At 39.6% G+C, this 14,409-nt stretch overlaps 1 protein-coding gene across 11 annotated transcripts in view; it reads right to left on the reverse strand.

The window, feature by feature from the left end:
• Positions 1-6,223, reverse strand: part of ATP2C1 (ATPase secretory pathway Ca2+ transporting 1) — a 51,769-nt gene extending 45,546 nt beyond the window's left edge. For 3 of the 11 annotated variants that reach the window (XM_041122133.1, XM_041122132.1, XM_030007650.2), the window contains exons 1-2: positions 6,013-6,202; positions 5,356-5,506 (exon numbers count right to left, since the gene is read on the reverse strand). In XM_041122133.1, coding sequence (XP_040978067.1) covers positions 5,356-5,361 — 6 coding nt within the window. In that variant the 5' untranslated portion in view covers positions 5,362-5,506; positions 6,013-6,202. Of the gene's footprint in view, positions 1-1,511; positions 1,593-5,277; positions 5,507-5,628; positions 5,831-6,012 lie in introns of all 11 variants that reach the window. The other 8 variants (XM_041122131.1, XM_041122128.1, XM_041122127.1 and 5 more) reach the window with 8 other exon arrangements.
• Positions 6,224-14,409: the final 8,186 nt, after the last annotated feature.

A 14,409-nucleotide genomic window follows, 5' to 3' on the forward strand; every position in this document is an offset into this window, starting at 1 on the left:
AATACTTGCTCAGTATTTTTTGTTAAAATGAAGCTCCAAGACCCAATCATTGATAATATCCTTGACAGCTATGCAGTTACTTCATAAAGTGACAACATAAAATTCTACATTAAAAAAAAATCCCAAACTTACTGTTTACAACAGTTCTCAGAACCAAGCTAGTGTCAGTGTCAATTTAAATGCAAACATAACTCACTGCATAATTACTCCACTTATGGTAATAAACTTTCTTATAATTAGTATCAAGAAAGCAGCAACACTATTGACCAAGCTTTTTCTTGTGAATTACATATGCAGAAAAAAGTGCTGCAGAAAATGACTTAAAAAATATTTTAAAAGCCTTCGTAAAAGACTCTATAGGCTGCATCTGATAACCCATTATCCATTTTATCCCTTCTAATTGTTTAGAGTAGAACATTTACAAAACAAATAACTAGAAACAGATGCTTGTCCCAAATACTTTAATTACTGTATTTTATTTTCCTTCTCTTCTCTGCATTGTAACTGTATCATTCCTCCTAACTTCTACAAACCACACTGCAAATGCCAATTTTATCACCCAGTGTCAATTAGGTATCACCCGAACTCTTTCACCAACTCAAAAGCAGGTCTCACAACTAAAATCTACTTACTAACTTATTCAAGTCCTGCAAAATTCCACCATGGTCTATAGGGGAATTTATATTGAACTGAAGCTATGATTACATAAAGAACTGAGTCAAGATAATGGTCTGCTTACGCTAATAGGAGAAGGTCTCACTCCTTTGTCCCTCACTGTTTTCCCCATTCAACTTACTAATTCAACAGAAAGCTGTCCAACAGGGGACAAGGGGAAAGAAGGGTTTGGGCTAACCTTCTGTCAAAGCTGGCTTGCCAAGCCAGACAAACTCAACAACCATGACAGCCAACACAACACTTACAGCTGGAACACAGCTCAGAGTAGATCTTTCAGCAGTAATGTGACCATTTCATTCAGTCCTATAGAAGAGCATCCCAGGATCACCACATACTTGCCACTCTTCACCAAAAAGCAAGTAAAAATGTATTTCTCTTATTAAATTAGCTACTCTAAGAATTGTCTGCATTTCCCTTACACTACTGTTTTTCCTGACTCACTAAGAAGACATTTTCCCATAGACTCTCCACACAAAGCTAGCAAAATAACTAAACATACATTCTGTGACATCTGGACTCAAGTAGACTCCATGTTAAACCACTTCTACATTATTATAGATTAACATTTCTGATTTATCTGCATGGGAAAAAAAAAGGGTAAAGGAAAGACTGAAACTATATAATGCTCCATCAACCAGTCAAACAACAGATTAAAAGATGACACTGTTCAATTAAAAAGGAATTCTATATTTCTAATGCAAGACAAGTGCTATTTTAACTGAGCAGTTATTTAAGTTATCAAAGCACTGTTAATAAGATAGGAAGGTATCTACTAGAACTGGTCTTCAGTGAAGACTCTCCACTTACTAAAAAAAGGAAAAAAAATCTCTTCTCACCTTATCCTCCAAGTTAAACAGAAGAGATGTGACTTTTTCACCAACATAAGTGTAAAGAATTGGGTTCTAATTTTCTGCAAGCTGCAGATGGTAAGAAACAGTAATCAATGAATATCAAAATTCTTGTTTCACCTATTAGTTTATTAAGAAATCATCTACATGTCAAAAGGACCGTGAACTGCTGTGATAACACCAACTCCATTTCTGAATTTCTAACATTTTCCATGACAAATTTCATTCTGATTATTTTGGATATTACTTTCATGAACAACTGATGATGCCACTCTGGAACAATTTAAATTGTTTCCAAGTCACTGCTGCTGCAGGCAGCCCTTCCCCCTCTGCTGTCAGTTGCATGTACACATACTCCACCCCTTCATCAGTACTTACAGCTGCCTAATCCATCATGAGCTAGTCCAGGGTGCTAACTCACTGCCCCCAAAAACCAAGTTCTATTCACTGATCTTCAATCTGTTAGTTTAGCAACTAAGCCCATTTTCACCATTTAAGAAAAACACCCATGAAAATCATTAGAAAATTCAACTGCACTTCAAGCACACGACAAACAAAAACAATTCACTTCATATAATCCTGAGATGACAGGAACTAAAGCATCTTTTTTCAAAGAAAAAACAAATTATTGACTTATATCTCACTATTCATCCAATTATCAAAATTATCCTGAAATTACTACTGACAGACTATAGGCTGAAGTTAACAGTCATCTTTGAAGATTAGCTGAAATTAACTAGGACTCAAAACAATGGAGATTACGGAGGATTTCAGAATCACCACATGATGTTTTTATTACTTACAGTGAGTCTGGTCTGAGTTTTTGTACCAACCTTCTACACAATTTTGGGAAAATCTTTTTGGTTTACAGGTGAGAAAATGTTACTCTGATCTCTTCTGTTAGGCACTTAATGATCTGAAAACAAATGCTGCAGAAGGCCTTGGTAACAAAACAGCACTCCTATTTAACAATTTGTATTTGTAATCATAGTCTGACCTCAGAGCTGAGAGGCTAAAAGTGATGTGACCTAAACTGTATTCTTAATTTTGCTACTAAAAGGCAGTCTTCTACAAGACAATCCTCAGTAGGACAAAGAACCTGTCACAATCTAAAAGATGGTGATAAAAGAAAGAAAAAAAAAAAATTCAGCCTACGACTACAGAAAATTACTTAAAACAGCCCAAAGGCATCAATGGAGAGAACCAAAAATTACAAAGCCTAGTTTGCACTCAGAGTTCTGTTTTGTCTAAGCAAGTTCTCTTGACTGCCTACAGTCTAAGAAAAAGCTCTGTTTATGGAAATAAGTCACAAAATTCTATCTTTTCAAACAGAAATACAAACATTATTCCTCTAAGTCATAGTTATATTGAGCTAAGCAGAAGTCTTCCTGTGATGGGAAATTCTCTCTTCCCCTTTACCAAGAGATAGATGAATATTTGCGGAAGTTTAGTCATCCCAACACGAGACAGGAACCACAAAGCCTTGGGACAAAACATTAACTAGCTTAGTGTAAACGTACAGTACTGCTTAGGAATACTGAATTAACACAGGAAAATATCAGTTTTCCAAACCATCTTATCACTTCCTAATCTTGAATATTCATCCAAATATAGGGGGAAAAAATCTGCCATCTGTTGCTCAATTTCCAAACTAAAGAAACCTTTCAAACACAAACTTGCAAAACAAAAAAAAAAAGTTTCAAGTTATTCTAACTGCAATCTTTGTTCTACAAGATTACAAAGATTCTTCAACTGTCTCCCGAAGAAAGTACATTAAGGATCCTCTCAAGAGTGCTGAAAAGTTCCAGTACGAAAGCTGCTAGTGTCTAGCTGCCTCAAAATGTCAAACAGATAGAAAAAAGAAGGGCTCATAAACACCAAGAACACCAAAACAGACAGTAGTAGATATATGTGCCTGTCTGGAGACTCAATTATGAGACTGGCGGGGGCAGGGGAGGGAAGTGGAAAGAGTGGAGACGAAACAAATGTTAAGAGAACCAACTCATTCTTTTTATTCATACTGAAGTTTAGCTTTCCTCCTACCCACAGAAGCCTACTCCATTTTGAAAGCCCTCAATAAACCACAGCATTTATTTCTGCCTCTAAAATACGCATCTGATCATCTTTTATTTTTCCCCTAGATAGAGCTATTTTTTATGCTACTTCTATCATACAAATATTACTAGTTTTTAAACATAATTTATATGTTCCATAAGAAACTTAAGAAATGCCATCTTTGTGCTACCAGCATTCAGAAAAATTAGAATGGGCCACACTATTACATGCAACTTGATTATAAACTACATCTGTGATACACTGTTTATTTGGTAATAGACCTAAAAGGCATTAACAGTCTTCCTGCCATTTTGGTTTTGGCACACAAATGTCATACAGCTGCTTTTTCTCCCCCCCTCTGTGTACTTCTATACAATGGTATTATGTCCACTTTGCTTCCCCCATCCCCAGTACTGCCCAAAAACCTTTTACTTGCAACACAGTGACCGAAATATAAAAGCATTGACACTACTTCTATCAGCTACCTAGCTTCACAAAACAAAGATCAATCTTCTAGAGATGCTCCTCCACACTCCAAAATTCCTTCTACCTAACAAGTTCTATGCTCTTTATTACAAATATTCAGTTGGAAGACATGATCAATAGAATTAAGAAAATTCTAACATTATTTTAAAGTTAGAAAAGAGTTCTGAAATGCCAGATTATAACAACCTACATAGTTTTCAACATAGGCTGGACTTCACAATTACTATAACTTTCAAGTCATGGAAGAAAACTGTATTTCAAAACAGAAAATCCAGCCACAGAAAATAATTTAGTCTATCCCACAAACTCAATCCAGTTCTTTATTTGTGTCAAACTAATAAAAAAGCACCTCTCTTTTCAGAATGGGGTAGGAGGAAAAGGAGCTCCTATGTCTCACGTAACAACCTATAGCAAAGGAAATCCAGAAGCTACCTAAAAAAAAAAAAATCCATCTAATATTTTCAAAGAATAATGATGCCATAAGGGGGGGGAAGAGGGGGGAATCAACACTTCTTTTCTTACATATATAATAATAAAAATAATACATTTCAGAGATTTTCAACATGCAGAGTCAAACAGAAAGAAAAAAAAAAAAACAATGAAGCTCACAGTCACCATCATCAGTGCAAAGTGGCCTTCAAGCTTCCTAGAGCATAAACTGAAGACCAACATGGAAAAACCGAAATAACTCCCTGGACTAAGTAATTTCCAAACTAGACAAGAAGAAAGCATAATAGTGCAAGTTCTTTCAGTACATAGAGTTTACAACTTCATACCAGACCTTTCAAGGGGAAGAACTCAAAACTTCAGTGCCAAGAGAGGAAAGTTAAGTCATTTTTAAGAACACAAAGTATGCACAAAAATATTTCAACACAAAATGCAATTAACGCTTCTCAATTTCACACTGAAAGATAAAATTTAACAAAATCATAATCCAAGCAAATACCAAGCAATTAATGCTCAGAAGCCCCTATCTAAATAGATTTCTATTCCATACACAGAGCACTAAAACATGCAACAGATGTTTTGAATATCTGTCAAGAGAGAATAAAAATCTGTCTGATAATTAATTCAACAAGCAGTAGTACAAATAAAGAAAAACGACGGTCCTACAATTCTTAAGCTACAAAATGCAGATCAAAACTCCTACCACGATATTAATAGACAAGAGCAACCCTGCAAACCCCTGGAACGGTAAAACATACACACGCACCAGTAGGAGTCGTCACCAAATTGCATGCAAAAATCCTCTTAGCTCCAATGAAGTCAGTGACTCTGATGAGATCTTTACCTTCATTTTCCATCGAAACTGTACTTGAGTCGATAGTTACAAAAGTCTTTAGCAACAGCAGCACTGGAGCAGGAGCTGAAAGGTGAAGAGACAGATGCCCCAAGATCCCAGGCAATCACACTGCTCCCTTGGCCCCCACCTGCAGCAACATCTGCAAGAGAAACTAGCGCTAAAAGAACGAAAACAAAACAAACAAAAAAAAAACCCAAAAAACAACAAAACAAACCCAAAAAAACCCACACACAATAGCCGAACCCCACAGGTTTCCACCACCTTTCCACTCACGCCAGCGCGGAGCAGCACACGCACACGGGGAGCCCGCAGAGCTGTCAGAGACCACCAAGGATAAAAATTAGTTGCCCAGCAGCTACAGTAACGCAGAGCAGCAGCGCCGCCGCCTTCCCCTCGCCACAAGCGCCTCGAACAGACTCGTCCCATCCGGGGAGGGGCTCCGCACGGAATGAACGCCCCGCACCTAAAAATAAACCCTCACCCCAATTAATCCCCCCGCCGCCCTGCCCGCATCCCGTCTCCTCAGCGCCAGGCGGAAGAGGAGCAGCAAGGAAAGCGGCAGCTCCCTGAAGCGCGGCGGCCCCGGCGCTGCCCGCGGCAACCCCCGCCCCGGCTCCCTCAGCCGCCCCAGCCCCGCCCGCTCACCCTGTGGCGCACGCCGCCGCGGGAAGCGGGGCGGTGGTGGCTTGGAGGGGGAGAGAGGCGCAAGCAGCAGCTCCCTCACCGCTGCCGCCTCGTCCCTGCCGCGCCTCTCACCTCCGTGGCTCGGGGCAGCAACGCCAGCAGCACAGCCGCATCCCCGCTCCGCTCACTTCCGCGGGCGACGGGGGGCGGGGCGCGGCAGCGGAAGGGCGGGCGGATTCCCTTCCCCCCCCCCCCCCCCCCCGAGCGCGTGCGCAGGCGCTTGCGCCCCAACAGTGGGGCACCCGCTGATAGCGGGGGTCCGCCTCTATGTCCCCCCACCTGGCGCTGCTCGCGCGGGCGTAGCGGCCTTCAGCGACGCCCCGGGGCGAGTTTCGCAGGCTGCCGGGGCCCCGCCCCAGCGCAGCGAGCCACGAAAATAAACGCGTTTAAACGCCCCAGACGCTACTGGGAGTTCTGGAGGAGCCCCCGGCGTGGAGGCCTAAGCCGCCGGTGCCCACCCCCACGGCGAGGTCTCCTCACCTCCCTGCCCGGGCAGAAAAAGCACGTTACCATGAGGAACATGGAGCCGCGAGCAGTGTTGGGCAGCCGGAGAAGTCATTGGCCCTGCCGGCCTCTGTGCCGGGACTGGGAGCCAAAGGCGGCCCTCTGGGCCTGCGCCCTGGGCTGGTCGTGGGAAAACAATCCTGTAACGCCCGCTTGCTTCAGAGGTCATCTTTGCTGCAGTCCATGCTGTGTGTCTCCGAAGAAGTAGTTGTATGAAAATAAGCCTCACACTGATTCAAAGAAACTAACACAATAGTTTGATGAACTATTGAGTAGGTATTCTTTATTGGCAGCGCTGGATGCACGGGGGGATTGTTCCACCTATCGTGCATACGGTCAGGTCTAATTGTGCAGGTTAAGTACAGGTTCTACATACATATTTACTAGATTTCTGAGAAATGTTACACATATTCATTAGTTTTCTGGGAAACTATTAGCATATGCAAATGTCCTTTACGCAGGCGCATTGAAGGTTTCTGGTGGTCTTCAGGAGTCCTCTGGTGGTCTTCCATAGTCTTCCTCACTTGTCCGCTATTTGACCCTCCTCAGGTGATTCTGCGCAGTATGGTCCTTTACATGTTTTGATACATCACTGCTTGTTAGTGCTAAGCTAAATTATCTACAAGGACGGGAACAAAGGCAGGAGTTCTTATCTTTTCCTTCCGGCCCTATCTATTCAAGCAAGGAAGGCCTCTACTTGTGCCTTCTTAGCAAGATAGTAAATTCATCAAACATTTAATTAAGTTTTGTGATCACTCATGGTTCCTTCTTACTCATCATTCCCAAGTACCAGTCTCTGACAGGCTTAATCCTTGACAAACAGCAGTCCTTGGTATGTAAAGTTACAGAGAGACAATCATTAAGCAATAAGCAGTTCGTTCTCTATATCAACACACATGGGGTAGCCACAGTTTTTACACCCAGACTCGATTTGTAGTCCAGTTAGTTTTGGATCACCAGACAAATTATCGTGTTCTTTCCAATGTTCGCCAAAAAAAAATAGCAAGACTCCATACAACATTGTGACTACTTTTAAAAGCTGGTTTTAGCTACCAGTCGTGTAACCACCAACCCTTATCACTAGTTAAGTACTGTGGGGAAAAAAAAATGCTTTACCAATTCAATTATGTTTACCTAGACACCAAAAGGATGGTATTTGGAACTACAGTGTTCCAATGCTGAGCTCCAAGGCTCAGGAAGTTGTTAAATAAAAGTAATTTTCACTGATACAATAAATTTTATATTTAAGGTATGATGCACACATAGTAAGAACAAAATACCTTTTGACTTTCAAGGTCAAAATCTAATGGAGACATGCTAATTGTAGGCTTTACCCCCCATTTCTAAAGGAGCATGACAACATTGTCCAAGAAATCCAATTGCATTGACATCTCATGATTAACAATCTGTCACCTTGGCTTTGTTTTTCTTAAGCAGCAGAAGAAAACAAAAATCAGTCTTTGTCAGTTCATAAGAAGCATTTAACACAACTAAATTTAAAACATTTTAATTAAATCTCCCAACCCATAATAGCATGCCTCTGTGAATCCCTCAGCTAAACAAGGTGAAGTTAGAGAACATACGTGCTTCTTTTGAAGCTCTTGAAGATAAATTTGTTTGAGTGCTAAAATAATACATATTTGTCAATATATATTGAGAGGTAAAGAAGAGTTGCAAGTGCTGACAAAGTACGGGCCCTAGATATTTGCATTCAGGAAAATAAGATGACAACAAGCAGGTTAATTGTTTGAGAATACATAATGCATGATTTCTGACCTGTCCAATATAGTTGGCATGTTACTTGAATATTTCCGTGGTTACTCCATGAAGTATCCCACTACAAGTAGGTAGCACTGTCATTGTAGCAATGACTCTTCTCCAATATACATGTTTGTAAGGCTACTTGTGACACTAGTTATGATGCCTCAATTTCAACATAAAACTGATGCACAATAACTCATTAGGAAAAACATTTAGTTACTTTGTTGAAACAGATAGCTCTAGCTTTCAATATCAGATGTTACTGTTCAATAAGAAAAATGTATATAAATATATCCATGAAGAAAAAACCCATAGCCTGTAGGTCCTAAAACTGTTTACATCCACAACATATTTAGACTTTACACTGTGCTGTGAAAAGGTTTTGGTAAGAAGATTGGAAGGGAGTTCTTGAACATTACTGAGCTTCTTTACAACTGGAGCTATTGACATCTAAGTATCTGTGACAAAGTCTGCCTACTAAGAAACATCCTGTGTTCATGTGTCTTTCTTAAAAGAGGAGAAGAAAGTCAAAAGCAAGCCCTACTGTATAGAGAGAACTAAAAAAGCTTTATGCCTGGGGCTTAATCTCTTTCACATTAGCATACATCTGCCAATCATACATGCCTGTGATGCTGCCAGGCAGTTGGGAATCACCTCTTCTGCATTATACCAGGACTATATCCGTCCTTGAAAATTGTATTACTGTTTCTGCCATACTCTACACCTACAAACGGTGGTTTGAAATAAACAATGCTCAAAGTATTTTATCTCCATCTGTTGCTAAATATTGTTTCTTAAAAAATCCTGACCTTTATGTGAGCTTGATACACAAAAGTATCAGGGCAGCCTTAATATCTTCAGGAAGCCTCATAAAAATGTGTGGCAAAGGCATTAACTGGCAAACCAAAGCAACATTATTAGAATATGATTGTGGAGATGAAGTCTGAAATTAAAAAAAGACTTTGTTTACAGTAACCGATTGTAGCTAGTTGTACTCACAAATTACAATAATAGTTGTTTTACATTTTTAATCTCATAAAAAAAATCTTGCAATAAAATGTTCCTCTGAATATCCAGTGAGCAAACAAGTCTAGCCACAGCAGAATAATTGCAGTGAAAATACATATACAAATTAGAAGAACATATATAAATTCAAATAGAAAAGGACAAACAATCCCTAAACTTCACAGTTAGAATCTCTTTAAAAGATAGTACTTGAAAGGATCTGCAATACTGATAGGTTTGGGGGGGGGGGGGGCACGGGGAAGACCGATTAGATCACCAGTTTTCTCTTTCTAGCTCACAGACCTGAAGATACTTCCTAAAAACAAGTGAACTTGCTGATAATAGGTTTGCATTTAGGAGAGCAGAGTTTCATCAGCGTTCAAGGCCAACTTAAGCAGCACCCAGCCCCACACATTCTCCTCTTGGTGTGTTGTCTGGTTTAAATGCCACGCAACACCACCTTAGTGTTCTGCATCAACAAAAAAGAGTTCCCATCATCCTGTCACATCACCACCCACCCCCCATCCCCTCCCCATCCTTTTCCCCACAGAAGGCTCATAATTTACCTCCTGTTGATGCCCAAGTCAGACCTTGCCTTCTGCGAGCAGCTGTCAGCTGCAGGGAGCCACTAGATTATCTCAGAACCACAACCTCAAACTGACAAACACCTACGTTCATGTGGTAACTGATTCATGTCTGGAATAACCAAGCAGATCAGTAAATACAAACTTTTCTAAATCAAAAGTGGTTATTCTGGCACAGCCAAGAGGGTGGAACAGGTATGGGGAACATAGATAGGTACTGCAGCTTTCAGTACTTTCTGTGATCCCCTAGGCCTTCAGGGCTGAAAACTAGTGATTTGATAAAATGGTTTGGTTGGTTTTCTTTAATAGTCAGCTGTAAAAAAGCACAGTTAGCTTCTGTATGAATCTAAAGGCAACACAAAAGGTTGCTTTTAGTTGCCTTTCTACTTCTTCAGAAGAATTCAGGGCCTCTGGAAGGCTTGGAAAAATTAAAAGGTAATAAATACGTGACATTCCAGATAGTACCATCAGAAAGAAGGGAGAATTCAGTCTAATGGCATTAAACAGATAGGTCTTAACCTGCAGCATGTTTATATGCAAGCTTAACTTCAAGTTTGGTTTAGCCTTCAGAATCACAATCAATTCAACTTCATCTCAACTACTCCCTTGTGCTACGGCACTACCAGAAGTAGTAAACTATTTCAAACATAACAAAGATACCTATAACTGCATGGTTCACAGATTTGAGATCTATTCTGCAGAATTCTGTTGAAGTCACTTTTGAGAACATAACAGCACTTGAAATACTTGTTGCTCTGAAGTAAGCTTCCAGATCCTTTTAGAGATGCATTTGTTTAAATTCTGTCAGTGTTGAGTAATGCTAATGAAATCTACTACAAATTTTATTAATCTCCTGAGAAGTTTACTTATACATTATAATTAAGAGAAACATTTTTCTGAATCATAACATCAATAGCATTTTAATATGGACAAAACTTTCTATAGCACTTCAGTTTGGGGCAGAAAAAGTTACTATGGGATCCTTCTGTCAAAACAGGCTTCTTAACTATTTGCTTACTTTGCTTTAGGTATAATTCAATCTGCCTTCAATACACTGAGCACAAATTAGCTTTTCTGGAAGAAAAAATTACTTTCTGGTAAAATGGACTTTAGTTTGATTTAATCTCATTATTTGTTGTCTTTCATCTTGATGCCAAAAACTCACCAGTGCTTTTACAGTCCTCTAAAGAGTATTTGTATGACTGGAGTCAGGACAGGGGACGGATGATACTGGAGCTTCTCATTTACACACTTTAAATGGCGTGTGTCATTTGTAAAGCCTGCATTGCATATTTCCTCCATCTTTTCCATCCATGCTGTTCAACTGATACCTGATAGAAGCAATCACTTAATCTCTGAATAGAATTCTCCAGAGGAAAATCCATGGTCATTCCACCTAAAGTTTGCATATTTTTATGTATGTATGTATCTACATGTGTGTGTATGTGTATAATATGTATTTTTTTTATATATATAAAACCAGTTCACTAAGTTTAAAAGAAAAAAAGATACAGTTTTCCCAGAGGAAACAAGTACTCATTTCATTTTATAAATCTGAGCATGTTAAGATGTAAGAAACATAGCTACATTTTCAAATTACCTTAGCTCAGCCCTGTCTTGACACGCTGCGATTATGCTAATTAAGGAACTTCGGTTTATGGCAGTCTTAAATTAGATTTCACTGATTTTTAAAACACCATTAAATTTAACCCCCTCTCCCATCCCTAAATAGCATCCCTACTAACATTTTATGTTCAGAGAGGGGGTGAAGAACCACAGCAGTTTAAGGTGACATAAAATCAGGCTTTTGTGATTCTCCTTTCACTGATGCTCAGTTCTGCACTTCCTGTGTGCTAGCCCTGACACTGTCATCTCTTGGTAACCCAGTTTAGGGGGACTGATCCAGCCAAGAAGAAAGCCTACCTCAAAAAAGACATTACTGCTGAACTCTCACTATTTGTGCAGGAAGGCAGTGTGGGGCAGCAGCAGGACTATGGGAGCTCCAACCTTAAATCAGTTTGAATTGTTGTGAACATACACTCTCAGAGCATTCAAGAAAATCAGGTTTAATCTATCCTTCAGGGAAAGACTGAATTAATTCATTTTCTGACCATAGCACTCAACTGTTGTCTCAAACCTATATTTCATCTTGTATACTTCTCAATACCTTCCATCTCTCCCATATATTCCATACTCACCTGTCATTCTCTTTCTTCAGCTGCACTATTTTGAAATAGTTAAAAATATTAATTGCATATTTTCCAGAGATTTCCCCTCCCCCTCCCTTCATTTAGGGCATACAGAGCTCTTCAGCTGTTTCTGTTTTACCCTCAGTGATTGTTTTCAAAGCCGACTACACCAGTAAAAGCTTCAGTACTAGAGTGGAAGCTCTCAGAAGTGCCTCTATCCTATCTACAGAGGCTTCACATTTCCAGAGACAATCCTACTCCTTTTGTGAAGTAAAGAGCTAGTTTCCTGTTGCCTGTAAAAGACAGCCAAGAGACACGTCCAAGGAGACTGTGCTCTATAATTAGAATATGCTCTGAAGCAAGTTACTATTGAAAGTCTTAGCTGAGGCAGGCAACATGCCATGTTAGGATGTCTGCTACAGGACAAAGGCACCACTCCTCTGCATCATTAGCTGCAGCTAGTCATGTTATTGCCTGAGTTTAGCAGAAAGTGGAAAACTGCTCCCTAGTAAAGGTTTATGTCATGCCAAAGGATTACTGCAATTCATTAAATGGGAAAGAAGAACACCCCATTTACTTTTAAAATACTTCAGTTAACATTATAGTAAGATGTCTGTGGTGGAGAATAAAGATGTTTCAACAATGAAACAATAAACAGTTAAAAAAACAGTGGTAGTGAAGTACTTTAGTTTGAATTGATTGAAGGCTAGTGTGCCAAGAATTTCAGGAATGCTGCATATATTACAGACAAGTTATCTTGCCAAGTCTCTCAGCACTTGGAAATTCTTTTTCAAGACTATTGTTGGGGGTAGAACAGGGTGAAGGTAATACTCAGCAAGGAGCTGGCAGTTAGTAAACAGATGTTTACAGAGTTATAAGATTTCAGCTCCAGGCAAAAATAAGATAATGTGTTTCATATAACACTTAAGCGTAATGTGTTGGGCTGTGTAATTTTATTCAGACTTGGAGCCAAAAATTTTATCAAGTGAAAGTGTGCAGTAGCTTTTCAGGTTGGGAAATATTCATTACAAACTTTTGTTCTACAGGAGAGGTCACATTCCACTTTCCTTTTTATTTTCAGAATTACTACTATGTGTTTTTAAATGGAAGTATTAAGAGGATTTTTTTCCTCCCTTATGTCTTAAAAAACTGGTCTGAGGTCACATTTTTAAAGTTGGTAGAGGTTACTGATAAAAGCAATTAATGTACCATGCTTCTACTGCAGCTGCATGCTCTAGCATGTAAGATCCCTAACCTTAAGGTTACCCAAAGTGGTGAATTGAAAGACTAAATCTGTATTCATATGCATTCTTAATCAACCCCAACAATAAGGCTGCAAGGTGAGGAGTAAAAACTGTACACACAGGTTGTGTAACACTTAGAAACTTACTAAAGTACACTTAGTAAAAAATACCCAAATATAACAAGGTTGTTCTGACCTGGTTCCCTACCCAGCTACACAAGCTTGTGCTAGGACAAAATGGAGGTGGAAGCAAGTGTTTCCATACCACCAATGATCAATGTCAAACTTCGGCACAAGGGAATTAAAAAACAAACATTCATTTCATGGCAGCGCAAAAAGGGTCCTGTCTGCATTGGAAATAGGTGCTAGAATATTTTCCAGCAGCATCACCATCTTTAGCCTAACTCTTACATTAAATAATAGATCACATGCTCAAGTCCATGCATCACCAAGGTTTGGATACAGCCTGAACTGAAATTGGCAGGAGTGGATATGGGAGGGACAAACCCTATGGCTACATCATATGAATTGGGAGGGTATATTCCACCAGCCTGATGCAATGGGAGGGTTAAAAGGGTCCTGAGGTGCCCCAGTCTCTCCCTTCCAGTAAATTAGTGAGTAATTTCAGCTGCATTCTGTGCATCTGCAACAAGCCAAGAAGCACCAGAGGGGCATTTAATTTAAAAAGAGTTGAAACGTGTACCATATGCCCTCCTCCCCACCATCTGGCTAGTGGGGACATTCTGTACAAATTCAGCATGCCAACTGCCTATTCAGAAGGAAAAAAAGAAGTTTCTCATTCAGTAAAAATATTAGGCAGTTCCCACTCCATCTTTAAGGGCCTCCAATGTAATCTAGATCTATTGAAGAGTTCTGAAGATACAACCCTTTTTATAGACTACAGAAACTGGTAGTGATAGATCAGTGAAAAGCTTGTTTCCTATGTGAAGTTCAGCTTAAAGTAAATTATAACCCTAAAGATTCTATGTACTATTTGAAAACTGCCCAGAATCTGTTTATATCTAATCAGAGGCATGATTTCTACCATGTACCTTACGTATTTCATATAGTA

The sequence above is a fragment of the Aquila chrysaetos genome, chromosome 3 (genome assembly GCF_900496995.4).
Source record: "Aquila chrysaetos chrysaetos chromosome 3, bAquChr1.4, whole genome shotgun sequence".
NCBI classification, from domain to species: Eukaryota; Metazoa; Chordata; class Aves; order Accipitriformes; family Accipitridae; genus Aquila; species Aquila chrysaetos.